General features: G+C 47.0%; 1 protein-coding gene across 1 annotated transcript in view; it reads right to left on the bottom strand.

The window, feature by feature from the left end:
• The window catches only part of POC1B (POC1 centriolar protein B), a 132,610-nt gene that overhangs the window by 65,352 nt on the left and 42,368 nt on the right, over nt 1–24,890 (bottom strand). The window contains exon 9 of the mRNA XM_075012076.1: nt 5,679–5,831. Coding sequence (XP_074868177.1) covers nt 5,679–5,831 — 153 coding nt within the window. The remainder of the gene's footprint in view (nt 1–5,678; nt 5,832–24,890) is intronic.

Genomic DNA, 24,890 nt, shown 5'->3' with positions numbered 1-24,890 from the left:
GGACAGGAGGGTCCCCCCATGCGCAGGCCCATGTCAGTGCCCCCCCACAGGTGGTCCAGGCCATCAACTGCCTCATTCTGCGAAGGGTTGTCCACAACGGCAACCTGGCCAACGCCATGGTGGGATTCGTAGCCCTCAGTTTCCCGAACTGCTTCAGCATACCCAATGGCACGCACATAGTTATGCACACCCCAGATCATAGTGCGGGATGCTATATAAACCGCAAGGGGTACCACTGGGTGGTGCTCCAAGCACTCGTTGATGCCCGGAGCTGGTTTTGTGACATTTGCGTGGGCTGGTCCAGTCGAGCCCATGATGCCCGGGTACTAAGCAACTCCTGGCTGGGGTGGCGCATGGAGGAGGGCACCTACATCTCTGCCTGGGAGCTCCCTGTGGGGGACACAATGATGCCACCATGTATCGTGGCCGATGGGGTGTACCCATTGCAGCCATGGCTGATGCGCCCCTACGCTGTGCACACCACTGCCAGACATGACATTTTTAACAACCACCTGAACCATGCCCGCAACACCATTGAGTGGGCGTTCGAACGCCTCAAGGGGCATTTCCGATGCCTGAACACACGGCTGGACATCAGCCTGCCCAACGTCCCTGGGGTGGTCACAGCCCGCTATGCGTTGCACAATATGGTAGAGGGCAAGCAGGAGCGCTACCTGCCTGGGTAGGCTGTCGACTGTGGCCCTGGCTACGAGCAGCCGCCCATGGCCCCGTGCCGCCAGGCACATCAAGAAGGGGTTAGGGTCCGGGAAGCCCTCTGGGAGGCCTTCGAGCAGGAGCCACGCTGACCTCCACTTGGCACATGGCTCACACCCACCCTACAGCACAGCCCCCCGCCGCACACGCACACACAGGGGACACTGGGTGCACAAAAAGGGTTTATTAACTGGGGACCAACTATATACCTGTAAATAACCAGCTGTTGAAAAATGGTGTGGGCTCTTCCTATGGGAGCTAAATATGGGGGGAACGGGGGGAGAACTATATACAATGGGGCAGGGGCATGCTCCCATGGCTGGGGCCACTGGCACGGGCAGGCTAGTCCTCCATGGGGATGAGATCCCCAGCAGGTACGGGTGCCCCTGCCGCCCTGGGTGCAGGGGCCCTATTGGGGCCGGAAGGATGGGGAGGTAGGATCAGCCAGTGGCTAAGGAATGGGGTGGGCTGGGTGAGGCAGGGGGCTGCGGAGGCCAGGGAGGAGATCCCCCTCTGGACTTGCACTGGCAATCAGCCAGCGGCCCAGGGCGAGATGGGCGGACGGAATGAGGGCGGTGTGTTCGGGGGTGACGGGGGGGGGGGGGGGGGCAGCAGGGAGGGGAACTGGCTGGGGGGCCAGCCATCGAAGGGCTGCCTGCGGCTTGGCCAATACCTCCCTCCACCAGGCCCTGTCCCCTGCTCCATCTGCGGCCACTCCTGGAGCATGGCGGTCTGCTCCCAGATGGCTGCAATGTGGGCCTCCGCTGCCTCCTGTGGGTCATAGCAGCATCACCGTTGGACCCTTTGGGGCTGGCCAGGCAGCAGTCGGGGTGATGGGGAGGAGGGCTCTCTGGCTCCGTCGTATGGTGGTGTGAGTGTGGTCCAGCCCACAGAGAACGATGCTGTGGAGACACAAGGAGAGACAGGCCACCCATCAGTGTTGTCGTCCAGGCCCAGGGGCTCCCCCCGTGCCACCCCCACTATCCCCCATGGTGGTGCCTCCCCTGCCGAACCCAATTGGGGCTGCCATGTGCCCAGCAGGACCTCATCTGTGGGGTGATTGCTGGCTATGGACTGGCCACCGCATACCCTTCCTGGTTGGGAGGACTAGGGTGCTGTCCACAGGCGCAGGTGCTGGATGGCACACTATGCCTGAGTCTGGGACAGGGCAGGGGACTGTGGGACAAGCTTCCCCACCCAGGCCGCCCGATCCACCTGTCACCTACCTGGGGCTCTGGAGAACAGGCCCTGGGACACCAGCCTCGAGGGGGCCTGGCTGGAGGTACCGAAGCTGACTGCAATCACTAGCAGGCCCCCCTCCTCCGAGTCACTCCCCGGCCCTGCAGGTGTGGTCTGGCTGGAGGGTCCCAGCTGCTCCTGCAGGTCCATCTCCCAGTCGGTGTTAGGCCCACAAGCCTCCACCACCACCAACGGCTCTGGGACGTCCTTCGGGCCAAGGAGCTGTTGCAGTGCCCGATAGTGTGGGCACCTTGGGCCAGCCCTGGCCCCCGACCGGCTGCGGGCATCCTTGGCCCGGATATAGGCCTGCCTCAGCTCCTTCACCTTCGATCACGCCTGAGCAGCCCTGTGCTGGGGGTGTCCCTGCCTCCGCAGCCCCAGGGACAGCCGCTCGAAGGCAGCTGCACCGCGGGGCCACCCTGTGCTGTGGAGCAGCACCTCCTCCTCTGCCCAGAGGCCGAGGAGGTCTTTTACCTCGACCTCTGTCCAGGAAGGGCCCTTCCTTTTCTGTCCCTGGCTCTCCCCGGGTGACCCCTTGGGTGGGGAAGAGAGGGCTTCCTGGGGTGCCCTGGAGTGTGGGGGGCTTGCCATCCTGCTGATGGGCTGGGTGGCGCGTCTGTCTTCTGGCTGCTGGAGTGTGTGACGGGCAGAGCTCGTGCTTTTCTATCCCTGTGCATGCTCTCAGCTTCCTGCATGGGATTTCTGGAGCTGTGTGGCTTTAAGGGGCTGGCGCAGGTACCATAGAGCCCCGCCAGGGCTTACTGGTGCATCTCCCGTGCTCCCTGGAGCCGCCGCAATGGCACACCTGCAATTTCGAAATTGCAGGCCTGGAGCGTCTATACGTGCACTATTTCGAAATTTGATTTCGAAAGGGGCTGCTCTTCCCAATCCCGGAGGGGAGGAGCGGTTTCAAAATTCGGGCCCATTTTTGCCAAAAACAATTTCAAAAGAGGCTGTTGGGCGTGTAGATGCTCCGCAGCCTCTTTCGAAATTGGGCCCACTCTCGAAATTAATTTTGAAATAGAGGGCAAGTGTAGATGTACCCTAAGATGCAGAGTGAGTCAATGCTTATTTTCAAGAATGGTAATGGAGCTGCAATTGGTGGGCCGGTGGAGAACTTGGGTGGCAAGAGACAGGAGCCACCAGGCCCCAGAAGGGCAGGGAGACAGAAAATAAAATATCAGATGCTTGCATACGCCAAAATGATAAATTTTATTGCATATCTGAAAAATACCACTAGCTGCATCAACAATCAAGACGTCTTGATTAAAACGAATGGGACACTTCAGAGCTATTATTTCAGGCTCCTTGTTAACACAGGAAGACAACACTGTATCTACTCATACACAGAATCATAGAATCCTAGTGCTGAAGGAGACCTTAGGAGGTCATCTAGCCTAAAGCAGGATCAACCCCAACTAAATCATTCCAGCCATGACTATGTCATGCCAGGACTTAAAAACCTCTAGGGATGGAGATTCCACAACCTCTCTCAGTACCACATTCCAATTATAGAAGGTTTGTAAGTTGTGCAACAATTTATTTTATGAACACATTGTCTATTTGCAGTATTCTTTGATTCTCATGCATACAGTTCTGAAGTCTTAGGGTAATCTATACTAGAGTGACAACATTAGCGCAACTATAGCACTACAGCTGTGATGATGTAGTGTAGACTCTTCCTACATTGACAGAAGAGGGGTTGCTGAAAGAAGGTATCCATGTCAACAGAAGAAATCTACCATCGATTTAGACACATCTACAGCGTGAATTTTTTCCACAGCCCTCAACACTGTAGTTAGATGCATCTAATTATTCTTAGATGTAGGCCAAACCCTTAACCTTCACATTTTTTCCAAAGTCTATTTAAATAGTTTACATTTGTACTATAGAGATGTCTACGTCTTTTTCTTGACACATTTTATAGTAGTATATTCAACCTTTCCTGACTATTGCTAGATTGCATGTGTCTCTAAAGACTTGAAAGGTCATGAATTCTCTTATTACTGCCACCTAAAATGGATTACTCTATTTGTGGTTTTGCCCTTAATGCTTGCATACATTCTCCTACTGAACACAAAAAAGCAACTCCTGGGGCCTTGCAGTGGTACAATGTCCAGCATCACTGGCTTCATTTTAAGTATATATATGTAAGCTTCAGATTTAGTTAAGTATAAACTTCTCCTCTCATCATCCCCCATAAAAAGATATCATTTGTTGTTTGTCATAGCTAAGCAGCTCTGCATTTTCTTTATGGCCTCCATTTACTTGAACACTGGAGACATGAGTTGCTAATAAGATTAAGTATTAAAACCAGATTATTTTAGGACTCTAATAAACTTCATATCCCATTCATTGAAGAGGGTGGGAATGGAAGGGCTATTTCAGGGGAGTAAAAATGAATTATGAACAAAATAAGTGTAGTTTTATAATAATCTGAAAAGTGAAACCATAATGGCATAATGAGGAAGGAGATGATGCATCATCCAAGTTAACTTTACTCGGTGCAGAAAATTTTTTTCTGAGCCATGCAAACTGGACATGAAAGATAAAAGTCAATTTGTGTTGTTACTAGTGCAGGAGCAGTGAACCCCACCCAACTAAGGTGCTTCAATTACACCATAGCTGTACTTGCAAAACAACAACACACCTCACCTAGAGCCAAGGCTTATTGGTAAGGCATGCTCAGAAAAGAAAAGCTTGACTTTCACATCTTCACCTTAGTTTTGGAAGGCTGAATATTATTTCAAAAATTCTTTCACATATAAAATGAGTATGCTGAGCTTGGAAATCTTTCAGAGATGACAAATACTTTTCCTAACAAATGACACTTCAAAAGATTTAGCTATTAATTGGCCATTCAAAATTTTAAGGCAACTTCCAACTATCATCGGCTTTATTGTCCGCTGCTCTCATGATTCAAAGACCACTTAGTTCATGGGAGAGAGCTGGAGAGAAGTTACTGTAGCTCTTTCATTATTATCTGTTGATGACATACCTTTTTCTTTAAAATGGTTGATGGACTAAGATATCAAAATTGAGCCCTGAAATCACAGAATCAACAACAAACAGCCAAAGTCATTCCTGGTCACTTACATATTATCTCTGAGTTTGTCACATTTTTTATTTGTTCTACCATGTTGAGTTCATTGTTTTCTTTAATTTGACAAAATCTTATAGGTACCATAACCATCTGATTATAAGCAGAGAGGTCAACAAAGTGAACTACCACAAATTGTCAAGTATAGTTAGCATAGGTAAGAAATACCAAGGGACAGCATTCTGCACCTGTGAGTATGTTGCTCACAAGGATACAGAGCTTGTATCCAAAATATAGACCCAAATCTCATGAAGACATGATCAAGACATTTGCATTGATAGGAAAAAGTGGATCAAGCCATACCTGAAAATTTACTTTAAACAAGTCTAAATCTTTACAGTGAACATTGTTTTAGACTTCATTAATCCAAGGGAATAATTTCTGAACTGCAATATACATAAAACGTCAATTTTTATGAAATCTAATAAAATATATCAATATGGCGTCTGTTTCTGAAACATCTTCTCAGAAATAAAAACAAATGGTTATTAATAATAAATGGCAAGATATTGCTTAGTCACTCTATTATCTGGTGCCACGAAGATCTCATCTCAGCATAAATGGCATTTTGACAGCCAATGTTAGAGAAACAGTAAATACTATTGTGCCTAATCTTGGAATTTACCTCAATTGACTGAGATTTCCCATTATGGGGATGAGGTGATCTTGGATAAATATCAAGAAGGTGAGGTGGTCCATGCATATGTATTCTTCTACTATGTTGTTTAAGAACTTCCTTATAGTTAAATTTATCAAAATTGGTCTTCCAGAGCAATACCTGCAAAACAACCATCAATCTTATTAAAATAAAATAGTTATTTACAAGGAAAACAACTATTCAGAAGAAAAACTAAAAACTTGGATTTTCAAGAAGCGATGATGAAGATCTACCACTCTCCAAAATTGGAATACAATAGCAATGTGCAATTTCCACAGAGAGCCTACCATTTTAAAGGTAAAACACTGTTTAAAATAAAGGTTCAGCATCATGAATTTTACTTTCAGCCTATTCTAATATCCCAAACATAACTATTTAGTGATATTCTCTTGAATTCAGTTATTCAAAGGATTAGGGCACCATTAATAGCAACTAGATATCAAAGTGCAATGATACAAGTACTTCAAAATTTCTAACAGTAAAAACAAAAAACAAAAACAAAAACAAACAAAAAAAAACAAATAGTATTTGCAATACACAAATAATAGGTTTTGGACTTTGAATCAAAATATAAATGTTTGTCTACCAGACCCCTATCCCAATTCTAATGAATGAAAGAAACGGGGTAACATACATATACCAAATTAGACAATGAAGGATTGTTAAATAAGATGAATTTTATTATACAGATACATTTCAATAAAGGAAAAAATGTACCTGCTTTACTTAAATGATTGCATTTTTCCAAAATATACTGTTATTTTCATTGTTAGTTTTTATTTTGGATTTCTTTAAAAAAAAAGGGGGGGATTGTTAAAATTGTCTGTTTAATTTTTGTTAGATGAAATTCCCATTTTAGAGAATTCACAAGTGTTTTTTTTCTTCATCCCTATAAACTAATCATTTGCTATGTTTTAACAAAAAAGTCAAGTTGGTTTCCAATAACATTTTCTGCTAGTTCTAATAGTTAGTACTATTCCTAATGTTTCCCTTTTTCTTTAAGGTATATTGAGAAGCAAACTCATGCCAGGTTTGTCCTATTTTTCTGGCTCATCTTGGTTCAGTTTCTTTCAACATTCACTCAGTTACATCAATTTTGAGGACTGTACTCAATCTGATGATTCTGCCTCTTTTGTGTTTGGTGTTATGAAAAGCAATCCCATTCCAGGCATATCCCATTTTTCTGGCACAACCAAATCTTTATGTTGTTTTAAGCTACGATAAAAGGAAGCTGTATAGTGAATTTGATGGTTCTAGCTCTTTCCGTTTAAGAGTTCTTCATCAAACAGACAAAGGTGCAATTCTGTCTTGTCTGTTAGTATTGCCTGGTATAAATGTATGTTCACAGATTATAAGTGACAATTTTGTCTGGAACTGTATAAATAAAGGTGGAATTGTGACTCAGTTTCCCCAGTTAGACACCAACAATGCCACAAGAGACCATTGTGTAACAAACTATGACTTCCCTGACTTAGTTCCTGTTTGAACAAGAGCATATGTTTTATTTAAAAATTGACAGTGATGGAGAATCCATCATAATCTTTGGTAAAAAGTGAAAAATTCTCATTTCAATTTTAGTCTAAATTTTGCCTAGCTTCAACTTCCAACCATCCATCTTGTTATATGCATCTCTGCTATAGTGATGAGTCCTCTTACCAAATCTGCTATCCCTAAGTAAGTATTTATACACTATGATGTAGTTACCTCAACCTCCTCTTTGATAAGCCAAACAGATTGAGTTTGAGTCTTATGTGTTTCTTCTCTGAGCTCTCTGATTTTTCAACATCCTTCTTATATTTTGGACACCAGAACTGGATGTAGTAGTCTAACAATGGTCACATACAAGCCAAATAGAAAAGAAACAGAGCTTCTCTGATCTCATTCAATAACTTTCCTCTTCATTCAGGCATCTGAGAATTATGTTAGACCTTTTGGCCACAGCATTATACCAGGAACTCATTTTCACCTGATTAACCATCATGAATCCAAAGCTCTTTTCAGAATCACTGCTTCTCAGGGTAGAGTCCTACAACCTGTAAGTATGAACTCTATTCTTCATCCTATATGTCACCTTACATTTGGCCATAATGAAATGCATTTTTGACTGTGTCCAGCCTATCACACAGTCCAGATCACTCTGTAAAACTAACCTGTTCTCTTCGTTATTTACCACTCCTCTAATTTTCATGTCAGCTGTAAATTATATTACAGGTTGAACCTCTCTAGTCCAGCACACCCTTGTCTGGCAACATCCACAATCCATCACGATTTTAGTTAGCTAGACGACAACTTATGGCTGTGACCGTGTTTCCCATAGTTCCATAAAGTTTATTTACAGCCACCAGTCCTGGCTCTCAGTGTTCTGTGCTGTTATTTAGTTCTACTTTTCTCCTACATATCATCTAAGAGCCCAGTAAGCAGTGGAAGTGTTGGTAAGACTGCGAGACAACACTGAGCTCCCATAGTCTGGCAAATTCTCTTGTTCAGCACTAGTCAGGTCCTGAGGGTGAGGTACTACAGAGGTTCAACCTGTTGTAGGATTTCATGTTTTCTTACAGGTCAATAAAAGTTGAATAGCTTAAGGACAAGAATCAGTCCCTACAAATCTCCACTACAAACAGTTCAATAAGGATTCCCCCCATTTACAGTTACATTTTAAGATCCAACAGTTACCTAGTTTTCAATCCATTTACTATGGCCCATGTTCACTGTGTTTTGTTCTAGTTTTTTTTTAAACCAAAATGTCATGAAATAGCAAATAAGATGTGTTTCCTTTTAATTTCTCTTGTGGAAGGATACCATGCAGCACTATGGGCCTATTTTTGAAGTGAGTGAGAAATTGTTCTAAATTGTGTTTGAATATAGGCCCAAAGCATTTGATTAAAATGGATGAGATCATGAGAAGACAAGATTGTATGTATAAAACATGTAGTAACCCTAGAAATACTAGTATTGTATTATTTAATGTTTAGGCCGGGGTGGGGAACCCCCAGTCTGCAGTCTGAATCTGGCTTGAGGTTCAGAGCTCCCTTTCCCAGCACCTGGCCTGCTGTGGGGTGGGGGTTGTGGAGCCCTGAGCATTGTGAGCCAGAATCAAGCAAGCTGGGGCTGGATCTGGCCCTTGGCACTGTTTGGTGGGAAAGACACTGCCACTGCTCCCGCTTCCCCCAGCTGGGGGAAGAGCAGCTCCAAGAAGTGCTGCCTGGAGAGGCCACTATTGCAGTCACAGCAGTGGAGGGCAGTGCCTGGAACTGGTGAGGGACAGAGCCATATGTGTACCTAGGGAGCTGTGCCCAGTAAGAGTGCCCCACATTGCCCAGATCCAACACCAGCAGACAGCTCCTGCGCCTTCCCACCCCAAACTGCTCCTATGACCCCACTCCCACCCAGATCACCCACCTCCAGCCCACTCCTGCACACTGCCACCCTCCCAGACCTCTCCACCCATTCCTGCATCCTAGCTCCAACCCAGACATCATACCCCAAACCTTCTTCTTGGAAGCCCCCTCCCACACTGAAGCCCGGTGTTTTGACCCTTACATTCCTTAAAACCAGTAACTTCCTTGGTGTCTCTCTCTGCCAGTCTCCTGGCTGTTTTCGTGGAAGCAAACTGTTGGTAAGACTGTGACCACTTTGCTACCCCAGGACTTTCTGCTGCCTTGGTTACATTTCCCTAGTTTATTAGGTTAGGTCTACAAGCTAGTTTTCAGAGTGAGAGATCATGTGTAGACCAAATAACGACCTTGAGGATCATCACAGAACAGTCATTGGAATGGAACTCCCCACTGTATATAACTTTCATAGACCTTGAACAGGCCTTTGATAGTGTAGACAGAAATACACTGTGGAGACTGTTGCAGTATCATGGCATTCCCCAGAAGATCATTAATCTCATTCGAGCCAATTACGAACCCTCCACTTGCCAGGTTGTACATAATGGCACTCTGACAGAATCTTTCACTGTCCAAAAAGGTGTGAGACAGGGATGTCTACTCTCACCGTTCCTTTTCCTTCTAGTTATGGATTGGATTATGCTAAAAACAACAAGCGGACACCAGAGAGGTATTCAGTGGACCTTCTCTCGTCAGTTAGAGGATATTGGTTTTGCTGATGACATTGCTCTCCTGGCACATCGGCATGAGCATATGGACAGCAATGTTGCAGCACTGGATACCGCTGCCTCAAAGGCAGGCCTGAAAATAGTAGATGTAAAACTAGAACCATGAGGGTCAACCACACTAAAACAAGACAACATCACTTTAGGGGGAGAGACCCTCGAAGACGTCGAACAATTTACTTATCTAGGTACTGTTGTGAATTAAGATGGTGGTACTGACCTAGACATCAAATCCAGGATTGACAAAGCCACAGCAGCATTAAAAACTCTGTGGCCAGTATGGAGATCACACAACATCTCTGTCGAAACAAAGCTGAGAATCTTCAATTCAAATGTAAAGTCTGTCCTGCAGTATGCCTGTGAATCATGGCGCACCACAAAGTCCTCAACACACAGACTGAAGATGTTTTTGAATAGATGCTTGAGGTACATATTACAAATAAGATGGCAAGACAAAGTCACGAATGAACATCTGTGGACACGAACAGGCCAAGAGCCAGTGGGGATCCAAATAAAAAGGAGAAAATGGTGATGCCTGGGACATACTTTGAGGAAATACCCATCCACCATTGTTCGACATGCCCTAAAACAGAATCCTCAGGGGAAACACATCTGAAGAAGACCCCGAATAACATGGAGGAGATCTACAGTCACAGAAGCACAAGAAATGGGATATTCATGGGGCCAGATTGAAGCCATTGCCCAAGATAGAACCAGGTGGAGGAGCCTTGTGGATGACCTATGCCCCACTTGGGGTCCACGGGTTTAACTTAACTACATAAGACGTAGAAGTCGACCACAGATACGCACTTTTTGCTGTGCATTTGTGTAGCTAAAATTGACATCTCTATGCTTGTCTAATGGGGAAGGTTGATGGGAGAGTTTCTCCCTTCAAGCTTCCTTACTCCTCAACTGTCGAGGAGCACAAGGGTTGACTTGGACCTCAGAGAGCTCAATTTCCTGCACAAGCAAAATGCCCCAGAAGACTGACTTGCTATGTGGTAGTGTAGATTAATGAGGTCATGAGAGACTATAGCAAATGCCTTATTAATGTCTAGATATACCCTATCTACCTCTTCCCCATCCATGAAGCTTGTTACATCAAAAAAAAAAAATTATCAGGTTCGTTTGGCAATTTATTCTTGACAAACACTTGCTATTACTTATCACCTACTTTATTATCTTCTTCATCAGGTTTTCCCAATCTTTATATAGTTGGGACCTGTTTTTTTCAGTACCCTTTTTTGCAGCCCAAAAATATAAATGTATATAAAAAAACGAATACATTTTCACTGTTAATTATTTATTCAAATAATAAGACATAGCAATAATTTGTATATTTTCTAAGGACCTGTATCTTTTTCCCCCCAAGGACTGGTACTGGGCCGCAGACCACACTTTGGGAAATGTTGTTCTAGATATTTGCAAATTGATCCCTTATTTGTTTCATTAACTTTCCTGGTAAAGAAGTTAAACTGACTGGTCTCCAATTCCCTGGATTGTCCTCATTTACCTTTTTATAGATGGGCAATATATATGCCCTTTTCCAGTCTTCTAGAATCTCTCCCATCTTCTATAACTTTTCAGAGATAACAGACAATGGCATAGATATTTCTTTAGTCAGATCCTTGAATATTCTAGGATGCCCTTTGTCAGGCCCAGGTGACTTGAAGACATGTAACTTGTCTTAGTAATTCTCAGTCTTGTTCTTTCCCTATTTTAACTTCTTATCATTCCCTGTTTTCACCGGGATTTACTATCAGAAACTACAAGCAGTCCTGTGGCACCATAGAGAGTAACTAATTTATTAGGGTCAGGAGTTTGGGGTCTGATAGTATTCCATTATAATTGATTAGAAAGTAGTCACTCTTCTACAAAAGAGTGTTATCACCTGATTACAGAGGGATACAGCTGAACTGGAGTTAATTTACAAGTTCAACACTATCAACTTAGGCCTGAATAAAGATCTTAACTGGTTAATGCACTACAAAGGCATTTGTAATTTCCACCTCAAACTCACCTGATGAAGTTGGTTTTACCCATGGAAGTTCATGGCTCAATACATTTATTAGTGCCACAGGACTGCTTATTGTATTTAAAATCACAGACTAACATGGCTACTCCTCTGGGGCATTTAGTATGTTAGGTGTCCAATCACCATCAATGCTACTGGTGAATCCAGAAATACAGAAGTTAAGCACTTCTGCCCTTCCCATCTCTCATGTTATTGTTTTTTTTTCCTCTTCACTGAATAATGGTCCTACGCCGTCCTTGGTCTTCCACTTTCTTTTAATGTATTTGTAGAATGTTTTCCTGTTACCCTTTATGTCTCTATAGCCCACTCACACTCCTTAAGCATTTTAGAAAGAAAAAAAGCCAAAACAAACTCCCATTTCAACCACCATACAGACTGAAAAGGTAACCAAGGAACAGCTGAATAAACTTTATCTACTCTATGTAATCTGACAAAATATTCTACTTCTTAATGAAAAATTCTGGAGAATATTCTTGTTCTATTTTCCTTATGCAATGTAGATTTCTCCACAGCTGCAAAATGTTACTAGCTCTGCTAAATCATTACTACAGGGAATGTATGTTCATCCTTTACGTCCATCAGCTGTACCATTAACTGTAGCTATTTACTAAAAAGTCTTCATTACCTCTAGACAGCCCCTAAAATGAATAAATTTTATGTAGGGAGTATTAGAGAAGATTTATAGCAGTTCCATAAAGTTGAGCTGGAGATTCCAGCTTAGACCAGAAATGTAAAAAAAAAAAAAAACTCCCTTGTAAGATGATACAGAGGTCAATGGCTGACTAGTATACTCTCACATGATTGAGCATAGATTAGCAGCTGCTTTATCTCTGGTGATCGCATCCCTGTTCATTTTGAGCCAGAGGTGGCTTGTGCCACTTTTCATGACTAAGCCGTCTGGTCAGATCATCTATGGTCCTACCCTTTCCAAGGTCATAAAGAGTCACAGAAAGCATAAATCGAATGACTGAGCAGGCCCACTGTACACTTGATTATTCACAGAGATCAGTGGAAAAATCCAGGCCTTCCCTCTTCTCTGGCAGCACGCAGCCCCTTGCACCATGAGCCTTCTCCAGTTGTGTCTCTAAGTTCTTTTTTCCTGGGAGTTCTCTTTCCTGTTCTTCAGGAGCTCTTCTCTCTTATTGTAGAGACTCCAAGAACAGCCTTTTATTTCATCTTTAGGTGGCCATCTTAGAACAGTGACTTCCTGAGCTGTGGCTGCCTGTTCACCTCATACTGGCTTTTGTAGTTCAGGGTTTATATGTCCCATCACAGTATACAGTACTGTATCCTTCTGAGAAGACCGTTTAGTCTTTTAGTACTATACACACTCCAGAGATTTCCATGTAAATTTGTTAGTTTCTGTATTATAATGATCTTACAATATGTCCTATAAAAATTCTTTTTGCTAACTCTGCTTTGGCTCCTTAATGCAAATAAATTCCTAATAATTTTTCAGACCTGAAGTCTGGCTTGCTTCTTGTGTCATCAAAATGTAACATATGTGCTACTTTACATTTTTCTTAAAGTAACACTGTTATTCTTAAGCATTTCTACTTACATTGTAAGAAAGAGAAGTTACTCACCATAGTAAAGGTGGTTCTTCGAGATGTGTCCCCATGAGTGCTCCACGTTAGGTGTCGGGCTCGCCCCAGCGCCGCAGGTCGGATCTTTCCAGCAGTTTCTGCCGGACCGCGCATGCGCTGGCGCGCGCCGCTCCCTTGCACACTCCCAGCCACGTGCGCGATCTGGTCCCCGCCAGTTCCTTGACCAACTGCCTCGGATGCTCCTGCAAAACACTAAACAGAGATCCGAAGCAGGGAGGATGGGCGGGTGGTGGAGCACCCACGGGGACACATCTCGAAGAACCACCGTTACTACGGTGAGTAACTTTCTTTCTTCTATGATTGTCCCCGTGGGTGCTCCACGTTAGGTGACTATCCAGCAGTAACCCAAGATAGGAGGTGGGTAATCGGATTATGTGCAGCTTGTACCCGAGAGGACCGCTGTCAAGAGACGAGTATCCTCTTGGAATACCCTGTGGAAGGCGTAATGTTTGGCGAAGGTGTCATAGGATGACCAGGTCGCCGCTCTGCAAATGTCTTTTAGCGCAACGCCCTTGAAAAAGGCTGTTGATGCCGCCACCGCCCTAGTGGAGTGAGCCCTGGGCGGGGCCAGTAAAGGAGTCTTTTTGAGTTCATAGCACATTTTTATGCAGGATACGATGTGCTTCGAGATTCTCTGCGAAGAGAGACCTTCTCCTTTTGATTTGGGAGCGAGAGAGACGAGGAGTCTATCCGTTTTCCGGAAGGACTTAGTCCTGTATATATAGAAAGCCAGCGCCCTCCTCAACTCCAGGAGGTGTAGGCGTGCCTCTTTGTTAGAGTTATGAGGCTTTGGATAAAACGAGGGAAAACTATAGGTTCATTAATATGAAATGCTGAAGAAACTTTGGGAACAAAGGCTGGATGCAGCCGTAAGGTTACCGCCTCCTTGGAAAATACTGTGCAGGGTGGCGTTGCCATAACTGCTGCAAGCTCGCTCACCCTGTGAGCTGACGTGATTGCGAGAAGAAAGGTCGTCTTTATCGTAAGGAGACGGAGGGAAACCGTGGCTAAAGGTTCAAACGGTGGTCCTGTTAGCGCACTAAGCACCAGGTCCAAGCTCCACGAAGGTGGAAGGGGTTTCCGAGGGGGGTATAGGTTTACCAGCCCTTTGAGGAGCCTCATAACCATGGGATGGGCAAAAACCGTGTGCCCTTCCTCTTCATGTCTGAAAGCCGAAATAGCAGCAAGGTGGACCTTTAACGAGGATAGGGAGAGTCCTCCTCTCTTGAGGTCCAGTAAATACTCTAATATTACAGGTATAGGCACCGAAAGGGGGGCTAACTGTTTGGTAGAACACCATGCAGTGAAGCAAGTCCATTTCTGCTTGTAGGTCTTCCTGGTGGAAGTCCTCCTGCTACTTTCTAGGACTTGTTGCACTTCCTCCGTACATGTGCTCTCGAGGGAGCTGAGCCATGTATTAACCATGCTTGTAGTCGTAGGCCTCGGGGGTGTGGATGCACTATGGACCCCTGGGCTTCCGTGAGCAGATCCGGCACCACCGGGAGGGGCATTGGTGGACGGTCCGACATGCGCAGGAGTAAGGGGAACCATTGCTGTCGATCCCACGTTGGGACTACTAGGATCATTCGGGCTCCCTCTCTCCTGGCTTTCTGCAAGACTTTGTGGATAAGCACTGTGGGAGGAAATGCGTAAAGCAGGGGGCCCCTCCACGAGATCGCGAATGCGTCCCCCAGGGACCCCAGTCCCAGTCCTGCCCTGGAGCAGTATCGTGGGCACTTCTTGTTGTGTTGAGTGGCAAACAGGTCTATCTGGGGAAAACCCCATGCGTGGAAGATCGGTCGTAGCAGATCGGGATGGATCTGCCACTCGTGTGTGAGTGTGAAGCGCCTGCTCAGCTGGTCTGCTTTCACATTGTGAGCACCTGGTAAGTACGAGGCTTTCAAGGTTATATTGTTGGCGATGCACCAGTTCCACAATCGGACTGCTTCCGCACATAAGGCACGGGACCGAGCTCCTCCTTGCCAATTTATATAAAACATGGTGGAGGTATTGTCTGTACTGATCCCGACTACTTTGCCTTGTATATGGTCTCGAAAGTGTCTGCAGGCGTTGAACACTGCTCTGAGCTCCAGTATATTTATGTGCAGTGACTGTTCCGTGGAGGACCAGTCTTTGTGTCACCTCTTCGCCCATGTGTGCTCCCCACCCTATGTGGGAGGCGTCTGTAGTGAGGAAAACCGATATTTGTGGTTGGTGAAAGGGCACCCCTGTTAGCATGTTCTTGGGGTTTACCCACCATTGCAGGGATCTGCGCACCTCTGTCGTAGGCGACACCACCCTGTGAATGGTATGTGCTGCCGGTTTGTAGACGCTCGCCAGCCAGTGCTGCATGCTGCGCATGTGTAACCCGGCGTTTTGTACTACAAACGTCGCTGCTGCCATGTGGCCCAGCAGCTGTAAGCACGTCAGAACCGGCACCGTAGGGCTGAAGGTGATGACCTGCATGAGGGAACCGATGGCTCGAAAGCGTGTCTTTGGTAGATAAACCCTTGCTGTGATAGAATTTATACGTGCCCCTATGAACTCTATGTCCTGTGTGGGGTCTGTCTTTGATTTTGCCAGATTGATGACCAGGCCCAGCGAAGAGAATGTGCCTGCTGTGACGCGTATCATGCGAAGTACCTCCTCCTTCGAAGCCCCTTTGAGTAGGCAGTCATCCAGATATGGGAATATAAACACCCCCTGTCTGTGCAGGTAGGCTGACACCACTGCCAAGGTCTTGGTGAAGACTCTGGGGGCTGAGGAGAGGCCGAACAGCAGAACCTTGTATTGAAAATGTTCTTTGCCTACCATAAACCGGAGAAAGTGTCTGTAAGCCGGGTGGATAGTTATGGGGAAATACGCGTCCTGTAAGTCGAGGGCTGCGAACCAATCTCCATCGTCCAGTGCTGTAAGTATAGAGGCGACTGTAATCATCCGAAAGTGTTGCTTGCGCAGGTACCGGTTGAGGCCCCGAAGATCTAGGATGGGCCTCCAGCCTCCTGTCTTTTTTTTTCGTGAGGAAATATCAGGAGTAGAACCCTTTCCCTCGAAGTTGCTCCGGCACTCTTTCAACTGCCCCTGTGAGTATGAGATGGTCTACCTCCTGCTTGAGTCTCGCTACGTGGGAGGCATCCTTTAGGTGGGGCCTGGGTGGAGGTCGTGGCGGTGGGAGCGACTGGAAGGGGATCGCGTAACCCGTGGCTATGATCTCCAGTACCCATTTGTCTGTGGTGATCCTTTGCCACTGGTCGTAGAATGGTCAGAGGCGATGGTGGAATAATAGCTTCGGATGACATTGCGCGATGGTAGTGGTGGTGCAGCCCTGGATCTGTGTGTCAAACCTGTGGCCTTTGGCCCTGCCCCGAGGACGCACGGCTCTGTTGGGAACGTCACCCGGGAGTTCTGTATTGCTGGTGCTGTTGATGTCGCCCTTGCTCATAACACCTGTGGTACTGGGGACGCTGTGGTTGATACTGGTACTGTCTTTGCTGAGGGTAATACTTTTTCTTCCTGTATGGAGGGGTGTAAATCCCCAAGGTCCTAAGAGTAGCTCTTGAATCTTTACTGGAATGAAGGACCGAGTCGGTTGATTCAGCAAACAGCTTCTGCGTGTTAAAGGGGAGATCGACGATCTTCGCCTGCAAATCCCTCGGGATACCTGATGTTTGGAGCCAGGACTCCCTGCGCGTGACCACTGCCATAGCTGTTGAGCGTGCTGCCATGTCCGCTACGTCTAGGGCGATCTGAACTCCCGTCCTCGAGGCTGCGCAGCCTTCCTGCACGATGGCCTTGAGCACCGGCTTCTTGTCCTCTGGAAGCAAGTCCATGAGGGAAGTCAGCCTGGAGTAGTTGTCAAAATTATGGTTCGCTAGATGCGCTGCGTAATTCGCCATTCTCAACAGCAGGGTAGAGGAGGAGTAGACCTTTCTGCCGAACAACTCTAGTTTCTTGGCATCTTTGTCCGTTCCCCCTGTCTTGTACTGAAAAGTTTTCGACCTCTGTTGAGACAATTCCACCACCAGAGAATTTGGTTGTGGGTGGCTGAACAGGAACTCCATGCCCTTCGCCGGGATGAAGTACTTCTTATCCGCTCTCTTGTTTATAGGCGGAGTGGAAGCAGGGGTCTGCCATATTGTGGTGGAGGACTCCATGATTGCTTCATCAAGCAGAATAGCTATTTTGGAAGAGGCCGGAGGTCTCAGGTTTTTAAGGAGCTTATGGTGTTTCTCCTGCACCTCTGCTGTTTGGATGCCTTGCGTGAAGGCCACCCTTTTAAACAGCTCTTGGAACTGTTTGACATCGTCCGGAGGATGGATGTCCCCTGGGGCCGTGGCCTCATCAGGGGAAGATAGCGAGGAACCGCTAGGGTAAGCCTCTCTGGACCCCTCTGGGTCCTGTTGACAGTGATACATCCTCTCGCTAGATGCTTGCGAGGGAAAATCTCGGGGTTCCAGAATCAACTCCCCCTGAGATATCTGCGTTTCCGTCCCAATCCACAATTGCCCTCAGGGATATTGAGCCGTCTGGGGGGATCTGTCTCTGGGAGTATGCCTATGGTGTCTATGCCCCGCATGATGGGGCGACCATGGGGCGAGCCCAACACCTAACGTGGAGCACCCACGGGGACAATCGTAGAATTGAGCATTTTTGACATTTATTCAATGCTCAAAAAGCTGTAGATATAAAGTTTTTAGTGCTCATGATTGTGAAGAGCTAATAGCTCCAAGAGATGCAGAATGCCCCACACATTTTCTTGAGAAGTATGGATAAGCAAAACATTGTGTTCCCTGACAAGCAAGATTTTGCCTTTTGAAGACTATTAAGCTTGCCATAGCAGTTTCACTATTCCAGTATTTGGAGAATTTTTTTTCTCCTCAAAATTGCACTTTATCAAGCAGTAAAGTGAAAAATCATTTGCATGAGCTTTTTAGATTTCCTTCTTTTATGCTTAAATATTTTAGTAGTTACATCTAATTTCATTTTCATTACAATTTCACTTATTAACCACAACTTTTTGCAAATCTTTTACATCTGAATTTTCAATCTTTTTCACCAGCAAACTCCTCTGGCATCAATATCCTTGCTGCAGTTTGAGCTGATTTCTCTCAAACATTTGCCAGTCTTGATTTTTTTTTTCCAGTTTCATTGTGATTTCAGTGGGGTTTTTGGGGTCTTTTGTTTGTTTGTTTGTTTTAATTTCCTTTCAGTTCCCAAGTCATTTCTAGAAAAGATGCCACATGAAGCAACATCTCTGGTTCTTTGCATTTGACTCCACTTGAAGATTAAGACAGTGAGTATCTTCAGTAGCTTCAGGCACCTGAATCTTTAGTTTGAATTTTATTCTTTAAACCTATGTTTTCTGTTAGTTCTTAAATAATATTCTACCATTTTCTTCCCCCAATGAAATACAATACATTTTATATTTGGCAGTGTATTTAATTCTCCAGTGCCACTTACACAAAATGGTGTTCTGAGCCTACATGCAGGGGCTCCAATAACAGATTTTATTCTTTTTTTTTTTTTTGCTTTTTGTGTTTCCACAGAATACTAGAGGAAGCGTTTTAAAGACCACAGTAAACTCTTTCATATCCAGCAGCCCTGGGATCATGAGGTTTCCAAATATTCAAATATTCTGGATTGTATGAGGTACACCCAGCAATGCATAACACTTAAAAACAAACAAAAAACAAAACAAAACACCTCACAAGATTAGATATTAAGAAACAAATGTGTACAGAGTACTTTTTTTTTTGAAGACAACAGTAGCATTGTACACTATACTTATACTGTAGTTGCTGTATTTATGTGTATTTACTTTCACTGTATTTTATTTATGGAAAACATAACTAAAATTTATTTGTGGTTAAAATGTCAGTTATTTGAGAGTTCCAGAAGACAGAATGCTGGATATGAAAGAGTTTATTGTATGAAGTTCTAATCCAAGTGATATGATTTTCACCTTCCATAACTGTACCCTTTTATTCAATGGGGCTAACAGATACTGCAGATCCTGGGGCAAAGCCGGTCAGGCTCTGTGCCCTGAAAGGGGTGGGCCCTATGGCATTCAGCCCTTGGCACTGCCTAGACCTTGGTGGTGGCCCCCCCTCCCCATTCTCACAGCCTTGCACAGTTGGAACAGTGCTGTGACATCACTTAAAAGGGATCTGGAGCTCTGGCCACTGCTGCCACCCCCAAAATAGCAATGGTAGTGGCCAGACCTCTGGGCTCCTTAGAAACACCAGGCTGGGGACAACTGCCCTCTTTCCCCTCCCCTTCCCACCATTGGCAGGCCTGCTTCTATTCTTTTACCATACAAAGACCTAGAGAAGCAGCCCTAAGACCAGGCATGGTGACATTTCACGATGACCAGATTTATCCACGGTGGCACAATCTACTGCATATAAGGTTTGGATAAGAATTAATTTTATGACTTGCTGGTTTAATAAACTGATTAAAAATAAAATTTATTTTTCCTGAAGTTATTAAACTGATAGTCTGTACAAAAATCTATTGCTTTAGCTAATTTCCACTGCATAAAATCCATATCTAAAAAGATTTTGTTCCATTTCAGCTAAAATTTTCTAATATCTCATTAATGTGTGCAGTAACAGACTAAGAGAGGTTACTCACCGTAGTAATGGTGGTTCTTCGAGATGTGTCCCCGTGGGTGCTCCACATTAGGTGTCGGGCTCGCCCGGCACCGCAGATCAGATCTTCCAAGCAGTTTCTGCCGGACCGCGCATGCGCCGGTGCACACCGCTCCCTTGCGCGCTGCTGGCCACGTGCGCGATCCGGTCCCCGCCAGTTCCTTGACCAACCGCCTCGGATGCTCCTGCAAAACACTAAACAGAGATCCGAAGCGGGGAGGATGGGCGGGTGGTGGAGCACCCACGAGGACACATCTCGAAGAACCACCGTTACTACAGTGAGTAACCTCTCTTTCTTCTTCGAGTGTCCCTGTGGGTGCTCCACATTAGGTGACTACCCAGCAGTAACGCAAGATAGGAGGTGGGTAATCGGATCATGTACAGCTTGTCCCCGAGAGGACCGCTGTTGAGAGCTGGGTATCCTCTTGGAATACCCTGTGAAGGGCGTAGTGCTTGGCGAAGGTGTCATAGGATGACCAGGTCGCCGCTCTGCAAATGTCCTTTAGCGCAACGCCCTTGAAAAAGGCTGTTGATGCCACCACCGCCCTAGTGGAGTGAGCCCTGGGAGGGCCAATAAAGGAGTCTTCTTGAGTTCATAGCACATTTTTATGCAGGATACGATGTGCTTCGAGATTCTCTGCGAAGAGAGACCTTCTCCTTTTGATTTGGGAGCGAGAGAGACCAGGAGTCCATCCGTTTTCCGGATGGGCTTGGTCTTGTCTATATAGAAGACCAGCGCCCTCCTGACGTCCAGGAGGTGTAGGCGTGCCTCTTTGTTAGAGTTATGAGGCTTTGGATAAAACGAGGGTAAAACAATAGGTTCGTTAATATGAAACTCTGAAGAAACCTTAGGAACAAAGGCTGGATGCAGCCGTAGAGTAACCTCCTCCTTGGAAAAAAAACAGTGCAGGTTGGCCTTGCCATGACTGCCGCAAGCTCGCTCACCCTGTGAGCTGACGTGATTGCGAGAAGGAAGGTCGTCTTTATCGTAAGGAGGTGGAGAGAAACTGTGGCTAAAGGCTCGAACGGTGGTCCCACTAGGGCATTAAGCACCAGGTCCAAGTTCCACGAAGGTGGAAGCGGTTTCCGAGGGGAGTATAAGTTTAGCAACCCTTTGAGGAACCTGGTAACCATGGGATGGGCGAACACCGTGTGCCCTTCCTCTTCATGTCTGAATGCCGAAATGGTGGCAAGGTGGACCTTTAACGGGGATAGGGAGAGTCCTCCTCTCTTGAGGTCCAGTAAATACTCTAATATTACAGGTATAGGCACCGAAAGGGGGGCTAGCTGTTTGGTAGAACACCATGCCGTGAAGCGAGTCCATTTCTGCTTGTAGGTCTTCCTGGTGGAAGTCCTCCTGCTACTTTCTAGGACTTGTTGCACTTCCTCCGTACATGTGCTCTCTAGGGAGCTGAGCCATGGATTAACCACGCTTGTAGTCGCAGGCCTTGGGGGTGTGGATGCACTATGGACCCCTGGGCTTGCGTGAGCAGATCCGGCGCCACCGGGAGGGGCATCGGTGGATGGTCCGACATGTGCAGGAGTAAGGGGAACCATTGCTGTCGATCCCACGTTGGGACTATCAGGATCATTCGGGGCTCCTTCCGTCCTGGCTTTCTGCAAGACTTTGTGGATCAGCACTGTGGGAGGAAAAGCGTAAAGTAGGGGGCCCCTCCACGAGATTGCGAATGCATCCCCCAGGGACCCCCATCCCAGTCCTGCCCTGGAGCAGTATCATGGGCACTTCTTGTTGTGTTGAGTGGCAAACAGGTCTATCTGGGGAAAACCCCATGCGTGAAAAATCGGTCGTAGCAGATCGGGACGGATCTGCCACTCGTGCGTGAGTGCAAAACGCCTGCTCAGCTGGTCTGCTTTCACATTGTGAGCACCTGGTAAGTACGAGGCTTTCAAGGTTATATTGTTGGCGATGCACCAGTTCCACAATCGGACTGCTTCCGCACATAAGGCACGGGACCGAGCTCCTCCTTGCCAATTTATATAAAACATGGTGCAGGTATCGTCTGTACTGATACCAACTACTTTGCCTTGTATCTGGTCTCGAAAGTGTCTGCAGGCATTGAACAATGCTCTGAGCTCCAGTATATTTATGTGCAGTGACTGTTCCGCAGAGGACCACAGTCCTTGCGTCACCTCTTCGCACGTGTGCTCCCCACCCTATGTGGGAGGCATCTGTAGTAAAAAAAAAAACGATATTTGTGGTTGGTGGAAGGGTACCCCTGTTAGCATGTTCTTGGGGTTTACCCACCATTGCAGAGATTTGCGCACCTCTGTTGTGGGCGACACCACCCTGTGAACGGTGTGTGCTGCCGGTTTGTAGACGCTCGCCAGCCAGTGCTGCATGCTGTGCATGTGTAACCTGGCATTCTGTACTACGAACGTTGCTGCTGCCATGTGGCCCAGCAGCTGTAAGCACGTCAGAACCGGCACCGTAGGTCTGAAGGTGATAACTTGCACGAGGGGGCCGATGGCCCGAAAGTGTGTCTCTGGTAGATACGCTCTCGCTGTAATAGAATTTATGCGTGCCCCTATGAACTCTATGTCCTGTGTGGGGTCTATCTTTGATTTTGCCAGATTGATAACCAGGCCGAGTGAAGAGAACGTGCCTGCTGTGACGCGTATCATGCGTAGTACCTCCTCCTTAGAGGCCCCTTTGAGTAGGCAGTCGTCCAGATACGGGAATATAAATACCCCCCGTCTGTGCAGGTAGGCTGACACCACTGCCAAGGTCTTGGTGAAGACTCTGGGGGCCGAGGAGAGGCCAAACTGTAGGACCTTGTATTGAAAAATGTTCTTTGCCTACCATGAACCAGAGGAATCGTCGGTGAGCCGGATGGATAGTTATGTGAAAATATGCGTCCTGTAAGTCGAGGGCTGCGAACCAATCTCCATCGTCCAGTGCCGTAAGGATGGAGGCGATTGTGATCATCCGAAAGCGTTGCTTGCGCAGGTACCGGTTGAGGCCTCGAAGATCTAAGATGGGCCTCCAGCCTCCTGTCTTTTTCTCCGTGAGGAAGTACCTCGAGTAGAACCCTCTCCCCTGCAGTTGCTCCGGCACTCTTTCCACTGCCCCTATGAGCATGAGATGGTCTACCTCCTGCTTGAGCTTCGCTACGTGGGAGGCCTCCTGGAGGTGGGGCCTGGGTGGAGGTCCTGGCGGTGGGAGTGACTGGAAGGGGATCGCGTACCCCGTGGCTATGACATCCAGCACCCATTTGTCTGTGGTGATCCTTTGCCACTGGTTGTAGAATGGTCGGAGGCGATGTCGGAATAATAACTTCGGATGACCTTGTGCGATGGTAGGGATGGCGCAGCCCTGGATCTGTGTGTCAAACTTGTGGCCTTTGGCCCTGCCCCGAGGATGCACGGCTCTGTTGGGAACGTCGCCTGGGAGTTCTGTACTGCTGGTGCTGTTGATGTCGCCCTTGCTCGTAACCCCTGTGGTACTGGGGACGCTGTTGCTGGTACTGGTACCGTCTTTGTGGAGGGTAGTACTTTTTCTTTCTGTATGGAGGGGTGTAAATCCCCAGGGTCCTAAGTTTGGCTCTTGAATCTTTACTGGAATGAAGGACCGAGTCAGTTGATTCAGCAAACAGCTTCTGCGTGTCGAAGGGAAGATCGACGATCTTTGCCTGCAGATCTCTCAGTATACCCGAAGTCTGGAGCCAGGACTCCCTTCGCATCACCACTGCCGTAGCTGTGGAGCGTGCTGCTGTGTCCGCAACATCCAGGGCGATCTGAACTCCCGTCCTCGAGGCCGCATAGCCTTCTTGCACGACAGCCTTGAGTACCAGTTTCTTGTCCTCTGGAAGCGAGTCCATGAGGGAGGTTAACCTAGTGCAGTTGTCGAAATTGTGGTTCGCTAGATGCGCTGCGTAATTTGCCATTCGCAACAGTAGAGTGGAGGAGGAGTAGACCTTTCTGCCGAACAGCTCTAGCTTCTTGGCATCTTTGTCTGTTCCCCCTGTCTTGAATTGAGATGTCTTTGATCTTGGTTGCGACGACTCTACCACCAAGGAATTTGGTTGTGGGTGGCTGAACAGGAACTCCATGCCCTTCGCTGGCACGAAGTATTTCTTCCCGCTCTCTTGCGGACAGGCGGAATAGTCGCAGGGGTCTGCCATATCGTAGTGGCGGACTCCAAGATTGCTTCATCAAGCAGTATTGCTATTTTGGAGGAGGCCAGAGGCCTCAGATTTTTGAGGAGCATATGGTGTTTCTCTTGCACCTCTGCTGTCTGGATGCCTTGCGCGAAGGCCACCCTTTTAAACAGCTCTTGAAACTGTTTGAAATCGTCCGGAGGATGGACGTCCCCCGGGGCCGTAGCCTCGTCCGGGGAGGAGAGCGAGGAACCACTAGCATACGCCTCTCTGGACCCTTCCGGTTCCTGTTGGTGATGGTACATCCGCTCGCTGGAAGCTTGCAAGGGAAAATCTCGGGGTTCCATAACCAGTTCCCCCTGAGATACTTGAGTCTCTGTCCCCGTTCGCGATTGCCCTCGGGGATACGGGACCATCTGTGGGGATCTTTCTCTGGTAGAATGCCGGTGGTGTGTATGCCCCGCGTGACAGGGGCGACCATGGCAGCATGGGCACTGTTCTTGGGAAGGTGACCTGGACCACTCCCTTGGTGCGTACCCCCTGCGTCTGGGGGAGCAAGATCGTCGAGAGACATGGGACACTGGAGAGAGCAATTTGTGATAGTACTCCAGCGGCTCAAACCCCAAGAAGGGTGAAGGTGGTCCCAGCCAGG

The sequence above is a fragment of the Carettochelys insculpta genome, chromosome 1 (assembly GCF_033958435.1).
Source record: "Carettochelys insculpta isolate YL-2023 chromosome 1, ASM3395843v1, whole genome shotgun sequence".
Classification (NCBI taxonomy): domain Eukaryota; kingdom Metazoa; phylum Chordata; order Testudines; family Carettochelyidae; genus Carettochelys; species Carettochelys insculpta.
The sequence above is the reverse complement of the archived record's forward strand: the minus strand, read 5'-3'. Positions and strand labels throughout refer to the sequence as shown.